General features: G+C 43.5%; 1 protein-coding gene across 12 annotated transcripts in view; it reads right to left on the bottom strand.

Annotated features, from left to right (window-relative positions):
- LOC117588911 (supervillin) overlaps nt 1-21,361 on the bottom strand; it is a 123,798-nt gene that overhangs the window by 26,654 nt on the left and 75,783 nt on the right. For 7 of the 12 annotated variants that reach the window (XM_034280470.1, XM_034280468.1, XM_034280472.1 and 4 more), the window contains 4 exons: nt 19,651-21,319; nt 13,752-14,425; nt 12,587-12,694; nt 7,831-8,320 (listed from right to left, as the gene is read on the bottom strand). In XM_034280470.1, the coding sequence (XP_034136361.1) occupies nt 7,831-8,320; nt 12,587-12,694; nt 13,752-14,425; nt 19,651-21,319 (2,941 nt within the window). Of the gene's footprint in view, nt 1-5,811; nt 5,943-6,931; nt 7,364-7,830; nt 8,321-8,870; nt 10,386-12,586; nt 12,695-13,751; nt 14,426-17,671; nt 17,777-19,650; nt 21,320-21,361 lie in introns of those variants that run through there. The other 5 variants (XM_034280474.1, XM_034280479.1, XM_034280482.1 and 2 more) reach the window with 5 other exon arrangements.

Raw genomic sequence — 21,361 nt, forward strand, 5'->3', positions numbered from 1 at the left:
GTCATCCTGCCCTCCCCTATTTACAGGGTATTTATTTAACCCAACTGTACGTAAAACTAGTTTTCCTGCAGCTTAAACAGCAACAACAACAACAAACACTAAAAAGCGCAGAAAAGGAAATCGTCGCTGGTCGTTCGGCAGCGGTCGGTCGACGATCGATGTTGTTGCTGTCGTTGCCTGCCTTTTAAGGCTTTTTTGTCGTTGCGTGTGTGTTGCGCATGCGCCCCTGCTGGACCCCTGGTTGTCCAACTTGTGTGTGCTATCAATTTCAGTGTCTGTCTGCCTCTCTGTGTGTGTGTGAATTATCTCTGCAAGTGTGTTAGTGTGTGTGTATCTGTGTATTCAGGTCATTCGCATTTTCACATTTTAAGGCGGTCTTCGGTTTTTGCATGTTGATTTTTCTTAAGATCTTTGCCATCGGAGGACTGCTGCACTTGCTGCCTTTTTGCTGAAAACTTTTACTCGGCTGGAGGAGCCGGTTGCTTGTCCCCCAGCCTCACAGTCTCTCTCCCCCTGTGGCTGTCGTCTTGGCCATGTTTGACGGCAGGAACCGCCTCCTCTTGGTCCCACTCTTGAGGGTATAAGCTACCGCCTGTTAGCCTGGCCTGTTAATGTGTAATGGCATGTTGCTCGCTTGATTTTTGCTTTGTTTGTTACCTAATTGCGCCAAAGTCATTAATAATCGATTAACAATATATGGCAGAGGCAAGCAGGGGCAAAGAGACGACCAAGAGCTGCTGGGGGCTTCATCAGGGAAGAGGATGGAGGTTGGCTGGCAGCACCTCATCAAAAGATTGACGGGAAGTTCCACAGAGAAGGAAGTGCAGTGCAGAACTTCCTGTGGGTGCTCGCTGCTGGAATTTGGGTTAATAGTTGTCCAAGTGGAAGCCGGAATTCCTTAGACATCTATCATCGGATCTGTCATCCCATTCTGCGGCTAAATGTCAGGTGTCTAGCGCTGTGCACTCCTGCAACATGGTGCAACAGGTGTCTAATTGATTGACTGACTGACAGGCGACAGTCGTCGCTGGCAAAGATGGCATGATTGCTGGAGAGAGGTGGGATTGGGGCAGATACCCTGACAACCCGATGGCCCAAACAATGCCATTCAATATATCAAAAGGCAAACATTTCATTGTTTGTCAGTGGTGGAAAATCGATAGTTGTGGGGGGAAAAACGAATGAAGGGAAATGTCAGGCATGCCCTGAATATATCAAGGAAGCTCCAACAGACAAGACAAAGGAAATTGAATAACCACAGACACCACACACAGGCACTGGTACAGACACAGGCACAGGAGGAGGATGGGAGGGCGTAGATGGAGCTGCAAGATGGGAGGAGGCACTACAAGATGAAGCTGCAAGATGCAGATGGGGAGGAGGAGAAGGGGCAGGAAGATGCATAAACCCCAAAGACAGCAAAACTGAAATAATAAATGCCCAATGATGATATCTATGACGCGGGCAGACAGACAACAGACAGACAAAGGAAGCCAAAGCCACCAGGCACGCCAGGCAGCACGGCACGGCTCGGCACAAAGAGCTTCACAGTCCACAGATGGAGGAGGGCAAGACTCCACTCCACTTTGCATGCGGCATGTGGAGGCATGGGGCAGTTGCAGCTGCAGATTTATGAGCGCTTGTCAGACAACAAAAGTAGCAAATACAAGGATGCTGCAGCAGCCACCAGTCAGAGAACTTTGTCCGAAATGAGTTCATTGTACGGATGGGGTTAGCCACAGGAGAGAGAGGAGTAACGAGTGTCCACCTCTGCAGCCACAGCCTCTTTTGGAGGAGTTTGTGCAGCATCCTCCCCGTGGAGCAAAGTCTGTGCCCCACAGCTAATGAGTTGTCAACTTTGGATGCGAGATGAGCAGCACCAGACGAGTATTTGCAGCCAGATAGACAGACAGAAAAAAAGTGCAAATACTCCACAAATGCAGTCGCTGTTCCTCGCGAGGATTTGCATTATCCTGTGGGGTTTGTTGACTCTCGCACAAGTGTCAAAGTCAATGTCACGAGAGGGAGAACACAAAAGGAGAATGGACTCGCGACTAAGGGGCGCATGGACTTCACCTCCGACTACTGGCAGCATGGACTCCGCGTCTAAGTCTAGGCGTCAGACTAGTGACATTGACAGTGACAGTTTAAGTGCATCTCATTACAACTTTTATGCTGATGCTAGAGCCAATCCCCTCCGTATTCCTCTCTCTATTCCTAGCCTCCTATTTCTCCTTTGGGATGAGTCGAAACGTCGAGCTACTCACGTTTCCGCTTTGGGCTATAAAAAATGGCTGCTAAATTTATGGCTACTAGAGTTTCAGCTTCAGGCAGTTCCAGGCATTAAAAGGAAACAAATTACCAAAAAACATGACTCACAATCAAAATATAGATGGGAAATTACAGCAGCGCCACTCAAACTGTTACTAAAAATACTTCAAAGTGAAGTTAAAACTGGGCGACAATGCTTTTAAGACTGTTATTTATGGTAGAACTAAGGCTGATAATTTTAACTAAAATATATCTTAAACTATGACTCATTTTGCCGCTTAATTGCAATGGCTCTTGCGGCATAAAAGTCTCCCATGAATCGCAATCCACGCCCTGCCATTCCCCTTCTAATTCCCAAAGTTTCTCTATTTTCAGGGAGCTCTTTAAGTGTTCCTACATACATATGTATATCATTAGAACCCCAACTGTTTGCAATTAATACTCATTAAAAACTAATTAAATGTGAGATATTCGACTAAGCGAACTTTAAAGATTTCTTCATTTCCTGCAATTGTTTTTTCGTCTAATTTAATTTCAATTGCGAAAACATAAGTCGGTCGATCAGACGCTAGACTTTTGAGGTAGCTTTCAAATTCGTTGTCGGTATCGGACTGTGGAGGAGGTCTCCCCCTCTAAATATGAGCCATAAATTAGCCCGTTGAGAGGCAGAAGGAGCGGAACCCGAAACGGGCCCACAGAGATGATTTTTAATGAGCGGCGATTTGGGTCTGTGTGGGAGAGATGTTTTTTGTGTTTCATAATATCCGAGAGAGCTCAATCAAGGGTTTTTTCTGTTGGCTGTAGGCCCAATTAAATGATCTAACCCAAATGAGAGTAAGAGCTGCGTCTATTCAGACATTATCCCACCTCTAAAGCCACTTTGGGGAAACGACCGACAGAAAACGAAACCCAGAAACAGCTGTGCAAACCCGTAACGTAACCAAAAAGGTAGAAGAAAACGCAAAAGATAAACATCAAAAGAAAGAGACGGAGAAGTCAATGTACCACAGAGAGACAGAGCAGAGAGGAAGCAGAGCCCAGAGATTGTGTAATATCTGAAATATCTGTGTACACAGCTCTGCTCTATGATGATGTAAAAGGAGAATAAACCCGTAAATGGTAAATGGTGAGAGAACACAACTTCATTTATGGGTTAGACTCGTGAAAGATTTCCCAATAAAATCATATTTATAGCCAAGACAGAACTTTTCGGTGGCAGCAAAGCGAAAACATAATTAATGGATCCAGAGTTTTAATGCTTGTTTAATCTGGCAAATGCATTTGGAATAGATGGGATAGCTGTATGGTATGGTGGGGTGCAGCATCACGAAGTGCAGCATCGAATAACATGCCTTTAAATGGAAATGTTTGAATAGAACGGGGAGAAGTATGCGGGGGAGGAGTCGGTAGATCAGCCGCTAAGCTTTCCTGTTTGATAATGCATCATTCGATCACGAAGCAGCAGCCACTGGGGTTTTGGTTTGGGGTCGGGGTCTGGCGACTCTCGACTCTGGCGGCATATTTCAATTAATGGCAGGCAGACAGCCACCCCGCTCGAACGAACACCGAACAGAAATCGAAACGGAAACCCAACTCTCCTCAGACAGGGGGCCATTAAGGGGCGAGGCCCATTCCCTTTACTACACCGATTCAACAGAACTTTGTTTCAATTTTCCTCTATTGTTTTTCAGTGTTTTTGTTTGCTTTGACTCATTAGCTTTGAGGGACTCACGTTTTTCCTATCATTCATCTCTCTCTATGTGTCCGTTTCCCTCTCTTTCAGACAGAAAGTAAATCCATTTGGTAAACACTTTCCTATAAAGTGAAATTAACCTCCGAGAGAGTGCCACTCCGACTATCATAAAAATCAAAAGCGATAAGCAAGCACTTCGACTGTCTGTCTATTTATGGACAATCACTTCTCGGGTTTTGTTTACCATTAAAATCAGCAGAGGAAACGATTGGAGTACTCTTACATCTTATCTGTTTCAACTTCAGGCTATAATTTAGAGTTGAGAATATAATTTATGGAACATAAATTTAGGTGTAAATAAAAAGAATTTCAAGTGTTAAATAGAGTTTTACCGCACCATATCTAAATTCTAGTTTAAATAAACTGATTGCAATGGAAGTGCATGTGAAAGAGAAGAATATTTTAGTTATGGGAGAGCCATAAATGCCACCAAAGCAAACAGTTCAAATCAAATGCATCCATTACTGGAGCTCCAACTTGGTAAAGCCATAATAAAGCCACTAATTTCCATCGAAATTGTAATATGAAGAGCGTTCAGAGGCGTGCCTAAGCCTAGGCGGAGTACCATTTTCCATGCTGTTTAACTCGTTTGCTTTTAATTGGCTTATTAGCTCATTAATCAAAAATCTGGCAGCAAATCAAAAAAATCAAATCAAATTTCCAACTAATTTTATTTGCCACTGCCATGAGAAATTACCCGAAAAGGCAGAGCAGAAAAAAATAAACAAATAAGAGATCAACAAATTATGCAAATTCATTGAAAACGAAAGGCATTCTCCGCATAATGTTGAGATTGGGATTGGCATTGCTTTGCTTTTGTTTATTCATTAGTTTTTATGGATTGTTCGGTTTTTGCGCGGCACGTTTCGAGAGATATCCCCAGACTGGTTCCAGGGTTATTATGCAAGCTCCCCAAGCCGAACCAAACGATTGATAACATTAATAATAAGCAAATTATTGTACGAAATTGCAAAGCAGTTGCTGAAGGGTTTTGAGATTTTATTGATTTGCTTTTGCTTGAAAGTCTATGCAAATACTGGCCTAAATCCGTGGATTCGAATGCTGGGACCTTGAACTCGGACAGACAATAAACTTTTAAATACTTCATAATTAAAATCAGCTAAACAAACAAAAGTTTGCTTGAATTTCTGCGCTACAAGCGAGTCAAACACGAAAATAAAAGTTGTTAGAAACAGACAGGCAGACAGAGGGAGATGGACGCTATGGAGCTAAACTGTAAGTGCAAGTGAACAGCAACAGCAACAAAAAGGAGAAGAAACAACACCAGATTCAAGGTCGCATCTTTGAATACCCTAATACGGGTGTCGGTATAGCGCCTCCTATCCATACCTATCTGCGTTTTATGCTCAAATCAAAGACACTAAATACAGAGTACATATTATAATTACAGTATTGTCTTTTGCCGTGGATTCTGCCTGATATGCGTTACATACATCCATGCAAAATCATATCACTCTGTAAGGGTATTAAAGTTGTACCGAAAACTACGACGTCGAAACGACAGACGAAACAAAAAGGGAGAGGAGAGAGAATCAGCAAAATCTTTCAATGGAAGCAATTTACAGTTGTTTTTTTCGGCTCGTTCTGCTTGCTTTTTGTTGTTTCTCTTGCAATTCCGTAGCAATGCAGCAGGTAAGCCGAACGTGTGTTAGAGCGAGACAGGGAGAGGCAGATGAAACTGCTTTGAGAACTTCTTCCCCTCTACTCTCCCTTTACCTATACCTTTACGTGGACAATGGTCATAAATATGTATAATCTGAACGAACCTTTTATGGCTTGGCTGCAATATTACAAGCTGCTTCTTAAGATTCCCCGCTCGACCGATCGTATTTTGTATTTGTATTTTCACTTGCACTTTCAATTGGATTGGCAATTGTGCGAATTGTTGTAAGCAACAGAAGCTTCAGGCACTGCAATTTATCAATAATGCATAATGCAATTTACAATCTTTCGAGTATTTCTGCGACCGGCACAAAACACAAAAAACGCGCGCGAACTAAAGCGTAAACAAAACACACACAGACACGCGAATTCGAAATTGTTAAACAAAACACGCGCGCACGCGTTCAATCCGAGCCAGCTGTTTTTTTTCTGAATTTATTTAAGCTTTTCAATTCAAAATATATCTTGCGCGCGCGTCCCATTGTAACATGGGCAATTTTTGGTCCTCGGGAAATTCTCTCCTGTGTCTAAACGGTCAGGGAAATACTCTCCTGTGTCTTAACGGTCGGGGAAATTTTCTCCTACCAAACGCTCTCCGTGACTCATTTTTGCGTTTCAAACATGAGCACAAAAATATCCCTAGGAATATACCGAGAATAATATACGTTCACTCTTCAAAATATACCGAAAATATACAGCTGAAAATAATATTCCTAAATTTTAATATTCTATTTTACATTACTAGCTGACAAAGATCCGCACCGCAATATATATAATTTATTCAGAGAGATGAATTAATTTCCTTTTAGAATGGCTTCTTTCATGTCCCCTTTACAATGGTGTTTATATTAAATAAAAAATTAAAAACGTCAGCACAAATGTAAGATGTTTCTACATGGTAACTACATGGTAACAACACATTTGCTACATACCAAGTACATTTACCCTTTGCGCTCATGCCATGCTGTTCCTGTTGTAGTTCTCAAACCCACACACCCCAATGACAGTGGCGCCACTGAGCAATGGAAAGCGCTCGTTGAATTTTGAATTCAAATTCAATTTTCAAATGCACAATAGAAACATGCTTTTAGTAATTGTTATTAAATTAGTGACAAACGACAGTTAGTGGCCAAGCAAAACTACATTTAAATAGGTAGATTCCTCTGAACTTTATTAATTATTCGTTTTATTTGTATTTTTGTTGGTTGTTTTGTGGTTTCTTTTTCTGTGCTCTTTTTTTGGCATCTCGTAAAAATATATGGTGTGGCATATATATAATATTCGGTTTTTGAACAAATTTTCAATAAAATATATATAGTTTATCCTTTTTATTTGTAGTATATCAAGTGTATTAGTGTTTTGCTCAAAAAACGGGCTGTAAGCAATGCAGATTTGAACTTAATTTCTAGTCGATAATTAAGATTTTATACAAAGTGTTTTTGTTGAACAAAGTTGTGGTTGTAAAAAGGTTTCGGTCGCAACAGCAACCTGTTCTGCTGTAGCTGTTGTTCTGGTTGTTGTTGTAGTTGTTGGGGTGGTACTAGCACTCGTAGTAGTTGTTGTTGTGGCTTTAGTTGTTGCTGTTGTTGCTGGTGCGGCAGCTGCCTAAGTGGCCAATAATAGCTTCTGGCTATGGGCTTCACTTTGACTAAGAAACTGTTTACGTATTTTTTTTTTCGAGTGCATGCGTGAAAATTCTGTTTAATCAAAAGCCAAAACTTTGCGCACAAAACAAACACAAAAGTGTGTGAGTTGGGTGTGTGTAAATGCCAGAACATTTACAAAATGAACGTGTGGCTGTCTCTAACTATTTTTAAAATGTAAAACTTTTATCCACTTTAATTTGCATTATTAATTGTAATTGTAAATATTTTTAGTTTCATATTGGAACCAGTCTTGAGAAGCACACACATTTGATGCATGAGAGACGCTGTCTAAACGTTGTGTGTATACAAATATTCATATATAAATCCATGATCCACAAAAATGGGTTCGAATCTCCCACTTACAAATCTCTAGGGGGTAGTGGTTTTCTTTTTAGTGTTTTTTAGTAATTGGTTAATGCACAAACACACAGCGCACGGGGGAATTGTAGCGGTTGTTGATGATGGACATGGACTCACCCATCTGGCGGCTGTGGCTGCTGCTGTTGCTGCTGTTGCTGCTGCTGCTGCTGGCGACGACGACGTGCCACAGCACTGTTCTTGATAATTGCCTCGATTTCGCGACCCCCAGAACTTTCGCCCTCCGATGCAGAGGCACAATTACCGGCCGCCGCATCCTCGCTAGCTGCTGCCGCCCGAGGCTGGCCCAGCGTGGCGAGATTCCTCACCAGATTCACGGCATCATCGTGCTTCGGTGTGTTGGCATTCTCCTTGGATACATTCCGCAGTATCTGCGCCAGGTTCCGCTGCGGATTGTCCACCTCATCGCCACGTGTGGCATCTGCAGTGGTCGCCGACTTGCGGAGGTTCGAGACGGTGGCATGCGTGGAGCGTTTCAGGCGATTCTTTAGCTCCGCATTGAGATCCACGGGCATGAGGCCACGACCCATGGGACCAGCCAAAGGTCTGCTCTTGAGAATGCCCTTTAATGGTTCGTTGGGCTGTTTGCCTGTGAAGCGAAAAGAGCTTAAGATTAGTTTCGGTTTGAGTTTGAGAAAGTATTGGAAACGGATGTGTGCCCAAGGATAATCGAAGCAAAATCATTCCGTTACAATAAAGGCAGGCAAATGAATTATAAACTGATATTCATGCGCATTCCTGGTACTTACTCTGAGTCTATATTTAGTTTAATCTCTCTCATTATTCTTTAGCACAATTCTTGGATTTATTTTCTTGGTTTAACAACTTCCATCAATTAAATATTACAATAATAATAATAATAATAAATGTAATACATAACCATATAATAATATAATAATAATAATATAATGCCGTTTAAGGTACAATTCGCTTTTAAATGTAAATAAAAAGTAATTGCTTGCAGTTTTCATCGTTAACTTTCAACTGGTAGATGAACCGAACTTCCCACCCATGCTGACATTTGTGGGGGCTGGCTGCAAAGTAAAACTGTCTCTGGGGTGCTGGGATTAAATACATTTTCCTAACGTTAACATTTTGTATTGAATAATAAATATATTTCGTTTTCGTTTGATATTTGCTGAAGTTTCGTTTCGTTTTTTAGGGCTGTGTTTCTTAGATTAAAAACGGAAGGGGAATTTCTTTTTTACAGAGCAAATAGTTGTTGGGTTTTTCGGGGGAGGTGAAGAGGATCTAGCGCATCTATCACACTGAGGCGCCACAATCCACACACGCACAGGCAGAGAGTGGGATCTATCGATTGGGTGTGGAAAAATTGGGAGAATTTTGAATACTTGGCCAAAATGTAACAATTTTTCAGTCCAATATCTCGACGCAAAGACGCTTAAAGTCCTTGCCGGCGGCATTTAGCTCTTGGGGCGTCACCTCAATATCCTCGAAGCTGGAAATGGTTGCCTTTGCCCGATTGCTGGGCGAATGCGCTCTCTTGGGACTGGGCATCGCTGTGGGACTAATGGAGCCATTCGTGTAGGCGTCCAGGGATATGGGACGCGTGCGTTTCAGCATCTCGCGACGCTTCTGCGTGAGCGCTGGGGTGCCCGGCTGGCGCACATGCTCGTTGGTGGCCTCCACCTTGGTGACAATCAGTGGTGGCATCGATTGTGTCTTTATCACGGTCGTTGTGGATTTGAATGCTTCCTGAACGCCAAAGTACTTGGCATAACGTCCATCCACGCTGGGAGAACGTACAGCACCCATCGAGGAGCTGGTGATTTCTGTTGTGTGGCGGCGATTGACGGGCTGGGCTGTCAATTGTTGTTTCTCCTGGGATTGCCCCTGCACCAGTCGCGTGATTTTCCTGCGCATATCCACGATCTTTTGGAGTGTCAATGCCTCCACCTGAGGCGGCGGCTGCTGCTGTTGTTGCTGATTGGAGGCGCAGTTCTCTTTGCCGGAATCGGAGCCACTGTCGCCGCTCGTTGAGCCATTTGTCTGCTTGTAGTCGAACTTCACAGGCTTCACTGTACTCGACACCGTGTGTGTGGAGTGATGCTGCTGCTGCTCGATAAACGGTGACTTGATCTTGCCAATGGCGCGGGTGTTTACTCGGTACTTCACTGCCTCCACAATATGCAGCTGTTCCGCTGGACAGCTGTTCCGGTTGAGACTGATGTTGCCACTCTTATTGTTGTTGTTGCGATCTCCACCACGGAATGTGTCTGGGAGGATGAGTTTGCCCACCGTACGCAAGCGTACACCCTTGATGAACGTCTGTGTGGTGTCGGCGTTGGTGCTGCTGTTGCATGGCTCCGTGGCCGAGCGACTCAGCTCGTGGAAGGTAGTTTGCTGTTGCTCCTCCTGTTCCGGCTGCTCTGGCTCCCTGATGATCTCCAGCGTTAGACTAGACGGCTGCTGTTCGTACGGTATGGGTGAGCATTCCATGGGCGTGGGCGTCACACTGCAACTGCTGTTCGCTGTGGTGCTGCTGCGCGGCGTCGTGCGATCGATGGGCGGACTCCGGGAGTAGCTGCTGGTGCGACTGCGGTACCGGCCGCCGCCACTGGCACTGCCTGCACTGCCATCGCACAGGTTGCTGAAGAAGGCCAAGCGTTCGGCTAGCGACAATGAAGAGGGTTCTGCGATCGAAGATGGGATTTTGGTTGAGGGATTAGACGTTATCTACTGTAGAATGCATCTTACGCATCTCATTTGCTCTTTTTGAATTCATAAATATTTATTGCTGATTGCAGTTGTTGTTGTTGCTGATATGTGCTGCACGCTCGTTGTGGTTGCGCCTCAACTTGTGGCGACTTACAAAAGTCAAAGCCGATGTGCGCATTGAGTTTTTATCCAAAACATGCCGAGGCGCCCACACAAAATGTTGCTGCTGCTGCCGATAACATGTATTTTTCCTCTCTTTTTTATGCGGATATCATACATACACACACTCGCATTTGTTGCTGCCGCTGCTGAGTATCTTTATCAACCACTAAACTAAAGACCCCAACCAANTCCCCCCCCCCAAAAAAACAAAAATTTTTTTCCCCCCCCCCCCCCCCCAACCATAGAAAGTTTCGTCTTTCTGTGGCATTTATATAGCAATTTCTATAATTTACTTTACTCTTTTGTCCAGTGTCTAGCCAGCCGGCCATAGAGGTGACCATAGAGTACCTATAAATACTCGCACATAATGTACATGTATCTCTTTTATAGTTTTCATTTTCATTTGACAACTTTCGATATTTGTTCTTCAATTGAAATGAACTTTCTTTGTGGAATTTATTCAGCATGATTGATACAACAAGCTGTGGAGTGAAGTTAAACATGTGGAACATTCGCTTAGAACGAAAGCAGCAACCAAAGAAGCAGATTGGAGGCTGGAGAAGTGCCACAGAAACGTAGCTCTCAATAATTGCAGTAACCAAAGGGGGAAATGCGTCAGAGCTCTCAATTTATATGGAAAACCCAATAAATTATGCATGTGAACTGGAATCAACAAAAGAAACATCAACCACTTTTTGTTTTACTAAGGAATAAGCCTGGAATATTTGTATAAATCGTAAAGTCCGAAAAGTAAAGTTTGAATATTCAAACAAGTACCATAGCAAACTCCTTTGAATTGCAAAACAGAGCTCCTAAGCTGGGCTCAATTTATACAAAGCTGCCCAGAACATTCTGCACAAATCAGAAGATTAAATGGAATGCCAAAATCCAAAGAAATATTGCTACAAATATTATACAAAACACTCAATAAATTGCCTTGTTTTATGCTAATTATAGGTTGATACTGTACACCACTGTCGTGCATCAAGTTCGGCGTCATTTCCACCTTATCATACATTAAATTTAACGACACGAGACGACAGGGAGAGGCAGTCCCAATCAGCAGTCGTAAAACTCTCCTAACCGATAGCTGGATGGTAATAAAAGAGGAGGCTACAAAGTGAAGCGCCACAAAACATTCCACAAGTGTGTCAGTGTAACACACAAAGGAGTAGGTAGGGTAGGAAGACTTCCCCTTGAATTAAAAAAAAATTCAAAACTTTAAGGAGTCCAAACAATGTTGTAAGCAAATGCCAAACAAATTATGAACGCTTAATTAAGTTCACTAAAGACCCCGGACAGAAACCCCAGACGGAAAAAAACGCATCGGGAAAATATGTGGAAATGTGGCAAAGAAAACCGCCAATCATAAATTACATAAACAAAGTAAATTAAAACACGGGTTAACAGTTTTCTCATGCGGCAATAACAACAATAATAAAAGAAAAACACAGCAGACAGCAACAGCAACAATATAAACAAGTAGTTAATTCATTTGTTAAAAATTAAGCCAAAAACTCGCAAGAAACGGGCAGAAAATAATGAAAATGGAAATAAAAAGGTAATGGCAAATGTACGTATGATGGATGCACATGCATGGAAAACCATGGAAAATTGGTTTTTTGCGATTCTCTTTACGGGGTTTTCTTGCAGTTTTCCTTTTCCTTTTGTGTTCGCAATTGCGCAATTTTCTCTTTGCGGCGAGCTCAAATTTGTTCAAGTTAATCATTAAAAATTAGTCTTGCGGTCGGCGCCAATAAAATTATATGTATAAAAACAAGACAACATTAAGCAACAACAACAACAAGAACAATAAATATATATGTACGGGTATGTGTAAATAGATGATTTTTCATTCCAAAAAACATGAGCAATTTTCGTGCAATCAAAACGATAAAATTTCGATGCAAACAAAAATGATTGGTAAAGCAGTTGCGCATATGAAAAGAGCAGACAGAATTATGTTTCCAGTTCCATCTGCTCTTTCACAACGTAATGCCAACGGAAAACTTACCAAATTCTGTATCTTGCGTGTTATTTGGCGTCATTGGATCATCATTTAGGGACGACATTTCCACAAGATTCGTGGTATTTCCAGGCGATGATTGCCGTCGTGTGGCTCCTGAAATTATTGGAATATGTATAAATATATCTCTTTCTTGGATAGTCATCGGATCTGCTGCTATTGTAATTTTTATCTTGACAATTATTTCCATTTTTTATTAATTATTTTTCAATATTTTTTTAGAGTTTAATTTGAAGCCTACGCGACGTACTGCTGTGTACTGATTGACATAACACTCAAAGACTACTCTAGCCAGACTTAAGGTCTGCTATCCCCTTCGATGATGGTATACTGCTAATCTCGAGTGCAATCCCAGCCCCTGCCTGGGCACAACAAATGTGTTGCACAACAACCACGCGGAGCTCCAATTAGCCGCCGCGACAAGCGAGTGATTGTGTGTGTGTGGCAAGGCAAGTGACACACATTTTACAGCTTATTAACTTGGCCAACAAACCATGAGAGGCTTGCCAACAAAACGGTACAACAAATGGCAACACACACCAGGCAAAACAAACTCACAATTTAAAGGTGTCACAGACCAATAAAGCTGGTCATTAACTCAAGATGGGATATACCTACTGGTCGTTCTGTGTGTTATGGCATCTAGATTCTAGAACTTCATTATGTCAGTTGTAGAAGGAACTATCGTGAGAGTTATGGATACATGGAAAGAGGGGTTTTAATTCTAGTGAAGAAACTAAGTTCCGCGGATTCTTTGGAATGAAAAAAAGTTCCTTTATGGAAGAGTTTTATAAAAGAACTAATAATCCTACCCCAACCCTGAGCTCTTCTTAGCCTTTTCTCAAACATTTCGCCCTAAGAACAGTGTTCTCTATTAACCCACAGTCCAATCCAAATGATTTAACTCTGCTCTGCGATATCGTAATCCCATGCTGGCTTCTCTGGTCTCTGTGGTCTTGGCCTTCTTGCCATGGTTCGTTGCCTGTGCCTCGTGGGCCACAACAAAGTTCGCATAGTGTGGCCCGCTGTTCCACCTAACGGTCGCCTCATTTGTTTTATTGCTTCATGCTAATTTTTGCCAACCCACTTGATGATGATATGCCCCCATCATCATGCTGCCTTTGTCCCTCTAATGTCTCTATGAAGTACTCACCCGTTGCACGTGGCGTTGACTGCTCTCCTGCTGCTGCTACTGATGATGATGATGCTGCTGCCTCGGACCGACGACTGCGCGATGACTGTTCCTGCTGCAATTGCTGGAACATATTGGCCCTGGCCCGAACACTATTGCTGCGGGCCAAACCACTGGCTGGCGTTGTGGTTGCGGCGGCGGTGGCAGATGCAGATGCAGATGCAGAGGCGGATACATCGTCGCTCAGCGACTGTATGGCCGAGTCCTCATCCAGTCCGGACATCTCGAAGATGTGCTCACTGTCCGTGCCCACAGAGAGGGTCAACTGTTCGCTGAGATTGACGCTGTCGTTGATTGAATGCTGGCGTGCCAGCAGCAGCGTGGACGATGAGGTTGGGGGGGATGCACTCGAATGCCCACCCTGTGCGGCCAAGTGCACGACACGTGGAGATTGTAGGGGTTGCGTGGAGCTGCGTGCCAAACGGAAGGAGCTGCCTGCCCCCGAGTGTGTCGATGAGGAGAGCAGCAGTGGGGCTGGCACGTGGCTCAGTGGTTGTCCAGTTATCGGCGAAATTAGTGGCTGTTGCTGCTGCTGTTGGGTGTGACTCAGGCGAATGTCCAGCGGTTTGGTGGGCTTGAACGCCGACGAAGCACCCGACGACGAGATGTCAAAGGGCGTGGAGTTTGCTTTAAAGCTGCAAAAGATTAAATTGTTGATGTACTCCACTCAAACATTTACATAACAACTAACAAATGGCATTAACATTGTGTGAATCTCTCTCTGACGGCGAACAATGCTCTCGCGAACATCATTTTGGCCATAATTATAGGCAATTTTGGTCAAGTTAATTATGGCTATGCGATGGCTGGGTTGGTGAAACCTGAACCCCTCCAAGGCATTACTTCTCATCAGGCAAAAGTGAAGGTAAAAGTTTATGCGCTCAGCGATGGCCCCAAGAATTAGCCAAAACTGTTTAAGCCAACAGTGAAAGGTAATTGAATTGATGATCAGGTGTAAAGAGACACTAAAAATAAAAAACAGCTAAAGATATCCAAAATTGCACAACAAAAGTTTCTTTTGTTTTGTATTCTGCACTTTTCCCTGCCGCATTCCCTTCTATATTTAGTCGTTTCACCTAACAACTTGTTTAAGTTTTTCCTCATTTTCTGTGTATTTTCCCAATATTTGTTTGCATTTTCCAGGCAATGCGAATGAAGAAAGGCAGCGGTGAACAAGAGAGAGGAAAAACTATAAATAAACAAGTAAAATAAATAGAAAAACTAAGCTAATTGGATTTTCAGAAGAAAGAGAGAGAAACCAACCAAAATGACTGAACAAAAGAGAGAACGAAAGAGAAAACAACACAGAGAAAGAGCCAACAAAAGAGAGAAGCAGAATGAATGCTTAATTATAGTTTTAAAATAATATTTATGGGCGCATGATTAGGGCCAACAGTGCAGATATTCTACCAACAAAAAAACAAATGATGATTGTCCGAATGATCTAATCACGAAAATGAGCAGCTAAACGTGAGCTAAAAAAGTACTTGTATTCTTTTAGCCGCAAAAATATATATGTAATATTTTTCACAAATTATTCTCTTAATGATGGCATTGTCGCTGCCATTTTGTGATTTAAAACAAATATTTTGCAAACTTTCCAGCTGGCGTTTTCATATTTTGGCACTTGGAAATGGAATTTGCTTTCTGCCTTGCACATTTTCCATGGAATTTATTTTTAGCACATTACGAAAGAGATGCTCGAAAAACCTCTCATTTCCATATATTTTTTCTCTATTTTAATGCCACTCGTATCCACAATTCTTAACATTTCTACAATATGTTGATATTGATATTTAAATGTATTTTCCCAACCTTTCTTTTGTCAGTTTACAAACACGCGGTGGTAAATGACGCGGGAAAGTCGCTCGAATGAATTCTGACCGTCAGCCGGCAACTGCCAAAGACATTTTGATGGTATGAGAACGTGGTTTTTCTTTCAACAGATATACAAATATACGAGCATACTCGTACATATATTTATTTCTACCTTGTTCTTTCTGTCTGCGCGTACCTTCCACCTGATAAGAAGACCGAACCGGACCGTAGCTAACCGAACCGTGCAGCGATTTGTGTTTTATCAGTTATGAGTAGTTTCGATTTCTTTTCCACTTATTTATTCCACTATTCGTTCTCTTTTTGATGAGAACTTTGATTACTATTTATACTCTCTCTTGACAATAAATTTGATCACAATGTGGATGCTCTTTTCTGGATAACTTTAATTACTATTTATGCTCTCTTTTGTTGAGAACTTTGATAAATATTTGTACTCTCTTTTGACATTCGATTGGAGCACGATTTTTTCTCTTTGTTTAAGGATTTTAATCTCTTTCCTAGTCACAATTTATCCTCTTTTATGTCTACTGATTGAAACACTATTTATTTTATTATTTCCTCACTATTTTCACTCTTAATTTCCTTTAAAATTTCTTCTCTCTTTAGATCGATTTTTTTAGCGTTAGCTTTCCATTAGAAAAATATAAAAATTGCGCTTTTAGCGCTGCGTTCGACGGTGGCGTACGTGAAAATTGAAAAAGCGATCGCGAGCGACTGAGCGAAAAAATTGTAAAAACAAATGAGAGACGCCGCCGACGCCGCTGCCGATCGCAGCAGCGGAAGAGCAGAGTGGAGCGGCGCGGACCGGCGGATCCGATCCGAACCGGCCAGCGGTTGAGTGGTGCGACGATTGGTTGGGTGGTGCTGCTGCACAGTGGTGCAGAGTGCCGCTGTCGACGTCGCTGCCAGAAAATTTAAATTATTTTCAGCTTTTGTTTTTCCTCATTCGTTTTCTTTTTATTGCTGCTGCGCTTTGTATTTATTTTGGTCTGGTATTTTCCTTCCTTTCTTTAGTGGATTTTCTCTGATTTTTCTTTTGCAGCAGCACGTTGCTCAAGCGAAATAGAGAAAGAGCAGAGAGGAGAACATTTGTTGCTCATTTTTTTTGTTTTATTGGTATTTTTAGGAACTTTTGCTTTTTGAATGGGCCACCGACTGACGTTGAAAAAGTGCGACATGGAAAAAGTTATTTATGGAAAAATATGGTACGACTTTTGGCAGCTTTATAGAGCCTGTAATATATATATATAGATAGATGAAGTCAAAGGGTGCTACTTTTGGGGACTGTGACTCTTAGAACCCTGCAAAATTAGCCGATCAAAAACACTTCTCACTATCCTATTTAGGTGTATTGTAAGGTTCCAATAAAGAGGGCAAATATGGCACTTTTCAGCTCTATAACATACAACGGGGCGGCTCATTAGGCCTTGTAATTACCTATTAAAAGGTACTTCTGTTGATCCCCAATACTTAAATGGTATAAAAGAGTACATTTGGGTGCTATGCCCCTTGAATTCTTATGGAAACTATGGGAAATATTAGTCATTTCTTTGTGTAAGACACTTGAGGGGTGTTCATCAACATGTCGAATTAATCTATCAATGGGTTTTCAGATACTTTAATCCTTACTTGGCTTTAGAAGAGATGAACCTGGAACCTACTTGCAGTCTGCCTTCTGCTTAATCATTTCTTTAGGTATTCGTTAGCTCATTTTTACCCGCCATAAAATATAGATTCTCCTTGGTGATAGGGTTCAGGGTTAAAGTCTTTCGCGCTGACTAAGTTTTTTGTCGATTGTGTCCCAACAGTTTGTTATCTTATCAAAAGATTACGAAAGATACAGATACATAACTTTGAATTGGACATGCCATAGGCCACTACTAATACAATATCGATTTAATCGGACTACAAACGTTTGTTCTCTCTGGCACACCACAAAAAAATGTTTGAATGCCGGCAGGTATTGACAGGGTTTTTCGTTTGATTTTTGACAGGCTTTTTCGATTTTTTTGTGTTTATTGGTTGAGGGCTTTTCCATTTACCGTTTTCTGATGTACGCCTCAAACATTTTTTTACTCTGACGCCGCTGCAGCAACAACATGGAGCACAAGAACCAAGGACAAACCCTTTTGCTGGTGTAGAATCCCACTTCAATCTAGATGATTGGTTGATGATTGCCAGCCGGAAGAGTGCTCGTACTCCTCTGCTCTCGAGTGAATATACAGATGGTTATGACGCAGACACCCCCAACAGAACGGAACAGACCAGAACAGAACCCCAGTAGTATCTTTTGAACGCTTTCGAGCGCTGCAACCAACTGAAATGCCAGCAACGTTTGTTCTCCCTGTGTGGTGGTGTTCTACTATGGGGCTCTATGACTATATGGCTATATGGGCAGCATAAATTACACGCCACAAAGCCGCGACTGTCGAATGTCGGTGCGAATGTGTGTGCGAAAAGATATTGACAATACCGTTCGCTGCATGCAAATGTGACAGGCGGCAGAGAGTGTGAAAAACAAAGGCAGTGTATGGAAGGGATAGCAGCGGTACGGGCTGGGCACCACCAACAGAACTTATTGTTCTGTTCTTGCCGGTGTTTTTGTGTGTTTTGTTTTTTAGGAAAGGGAGTGCCATGCCAGGCGAAACAAAAGCCCCGAAAAAAATAACCAGAAGAACTCTATGGAACACTCACTCTCGGAGCAGCGCACATAAAATGCTGACATAAAAACACAGTTAAAGAGAGAACTTTGTAGAGTGGAGGGGGTATCTATTCTAGTATTTTTATACTGATTCTGAAATGCTTTTAGTGACTGAAAACTAGGTTTACGACGCTTGACATTGGCCAAACCTTTGGAAAAATTCGCAGAAATTAACAGCACGTCGGAAGGTGAGAATTGACAGAATCGGACCAATGGAGAGAGGAGAATGTAAGGCAGGAAGAGGTACTAAAAAGATTCACCAAAAGGTTGTGCGAGAGGAAACAAAGCTTAAACGATTGATGGCTAATTCAGCTGTGATCTTAAGCTTTATTGGAATAATATAAGCTTCCATAGAATAACCTGTTCGGATCATTGATAGATAAGTAGAACCCCAAACATTCTCCTTTATTCTGTCTGCCAAAAATCCTCCTGTGTTTCTTTTCATTCTCTATTTGTATTTCTGTCAAAAAAGTGTCTCTATGTTAGAGTAGAGACCCCTCTGCCTCGTAAGCCAATCGACCTTCTCTAATCACCAAACCATTACTAACCTTTATTTTGCTTTATTTTTTTATTTTGCGGGCACACTTGCGTGTTCTTGTTGGCCTCAATTGTTGCGCACAGAGAGAGAGGGAGAGAGAGAGAGTGGGGTGCAGGACGGGGTGCCTACACAGGTAATTAGGCAAGCAATAAGCTGCTTAAGTGACATAAAAATGGGTAAGAGGCAATACAAAAAAAAAAGAAAACATAACAGCAAAGCCAAAGAAAAGTGAATTTACGTCAAATGAATATATGATGGCAAATTCGAATTGAGGTCAGGTGCTGTTGTGGGTTCAATGGGTTCACAGAATTAGTTTTTCCCTGGAAATATGGCAAAATCATCCAAGAGTGGGGGTCAACGATGTGTGTCCACAAAAACACACAATTAAGCAGAACAGAATAAATGTTTAATAATTATACGAGAGCAATGACTAACAGATACTCCCATGTATCTGCATCTGCTATGAAAATGACCCTGAATCGGGGGGCAACAACTCTACAACATTTTCATGTATGAATTTTCCATGGGGGGAAAAGCAAGAGCGTGAGAGTGAGGGATAAATATTTATAGGCTTAGGCCGAGTGCCAGCAATTTCGCACCAAAAATAGCAATGATTCCATGCTGCTGCTGCTGGAATTCTTTGGACCATCGAAGCGTGAAGCCGCAAATGTCGTATGGTGACAGTCTGACAGCCACACTATGCGTATACGCAATGTTGGGATTACAGACACAAACAGAGAGAGATTTACACACACACAAACAAATACGAGTACAAAACTTACAAACTCTTTTCCTCGCTGGTAACTGGCTGCGTTTTGTATCGCTCTCGTTGGAGATCCCTTCGCAGGACACTTGGTTTCAGCAGTCGCGGCGCAGGACTTCCCTCTGCTGCCTCTGGTGTATGTTGTAGCGGCGACTCCCAGCTGCTATTGATGCCACCCGCCAGGCGTGAGGTCGGCGTTGCGAGCATCTCCATGCGCTTAATCCTCTCCGCCACGGATATGCTCGACGGCGTGGTGACAAAATCCACGGGGGTGCTGCTGTTGGGTGCAGCTGCCGCCTGCGATGTGGAGATGGCATCGAGTGCAGCAGCCAAATCGATGACTGGTGGCGCATCCTGACGCTCCAGTGAGCGGGTGCGGCGCTTGAGGAGACTCGGCGAATCCTGGTCGTGGTTGGAGCCCAGCGAGCGACGCTTGGAGGGTGAATCCGTTTTGAGTATGGGATGAATGGGTGAATCGTTGCCGCCCTCATGGTCCAATCCGCTCAAGTCGAACTCCTCGCGGCTACTCTTGCGGGAGGACTTGAGAATCGGTCGAATCGTCTCGTGCTCATCCGAATCCCCGAACGATTTCTTCTTCAGTATGGGCTTCGGGGGGCGCACAGCCTCCTCGCTGGAGGTGCTCTCCTGCTTCAGAATGGGTCGAATCTCATGCCCATCGGCATCCACGGCCACATCCTCCAGCCCGTAGCTGCCATCGTGATGTGCCGCCAGTTCAGCGGCTGCCAGTGTCACGGCCTGCGAGATGGACACATGCTTGTGGCATCCGCCATCCGAGGGCGTCGACAGCGAGTCCTTCTTCTTCAGTATGCTGTGTGGCTGACTCTCTGTCGCCGAGGGGCAGCCATCGCTCTTGCTGCTGTCGTAGCTGCTCTGCTTCAGTATGCCATGACTCTGGGCGGGACTCAGTCCCGTGCCTGCTTCCTCGAGGGAGTTCCTGCGCGCTGACTTGATCAGAATGCTCCGTTCATCCGGTGAATGGGAGCGGGAGTAGTAACGCGATTCATCCAGGCTCGAGCGCTTCTTCAGTATCCCCTGACGCTTGCTGCGAGCAGTTCCGGCCAGCGGTGGATCCATGACACTCGAGGAGAACGTCACCGGTGAGGCATTGCTCGAAGCACTCGAATTGCAGTCCCCAAAGGCCTGTTCCTTTTTCTTTAGTATGGAAACAATTTGATTGGGGGCTGGGGGAGAGCTCTGTGCAGCTCCTGTGGCTCCTGCCTCATCTGTGCTCTTGCGTCGCAGCGCTGCAGCAGACATTTTCTGACTGGACAGCTCCTCTGGCTGCTGCTTCTGCTGCTGCTGCTGCTGTTGCTTCTCCTCCGTTTGATCCACAATCTTCTTAATCTCCGCCAGATCCGCACGGGTTCGCTCATTGAACTTTTGCGACAGACTCTTTGCCGCCGGCTGTGTGGCATGCAGCGGTCGTGGCGTTGGCAGCACCGCTGTCATCGTGCGCACAGCCACCTCGGGATGACGCAGTCCTGGGTAAGTGCATACCACAGAACGCACGGGCTCCGATTTCGAGGCGCCAGTGGACTCGCTGCAAGAGCTCTTCAACGGCGACTGAGAGAGCAGATCCCGCAGCGCCTCATCATCGCCAGGCACCAAAGGACGTGCCATGCCCAGCTCCCGACGTCGTCGTCGGCGATTCGTGGCATCTGCCTCATCTGCAAGAGAAGATAAGGGTTTTAGTTGTGGATTTCTAAGGG

The sequence above is a fragment of the Drosophila guanche genome, unplaced genomic scaffold (assembly GCF_900245975.1).
Source record: "Drosophila guanche unplaced genomic scaffold, DGUA_6, whole genome shotgun sequence".
Lineage (NCBI taxonomy): Eukaryota > Metazoa > Arthropoda > Insecta > Diptera > Drosophilidae > Drosophila > Drosophila guanche.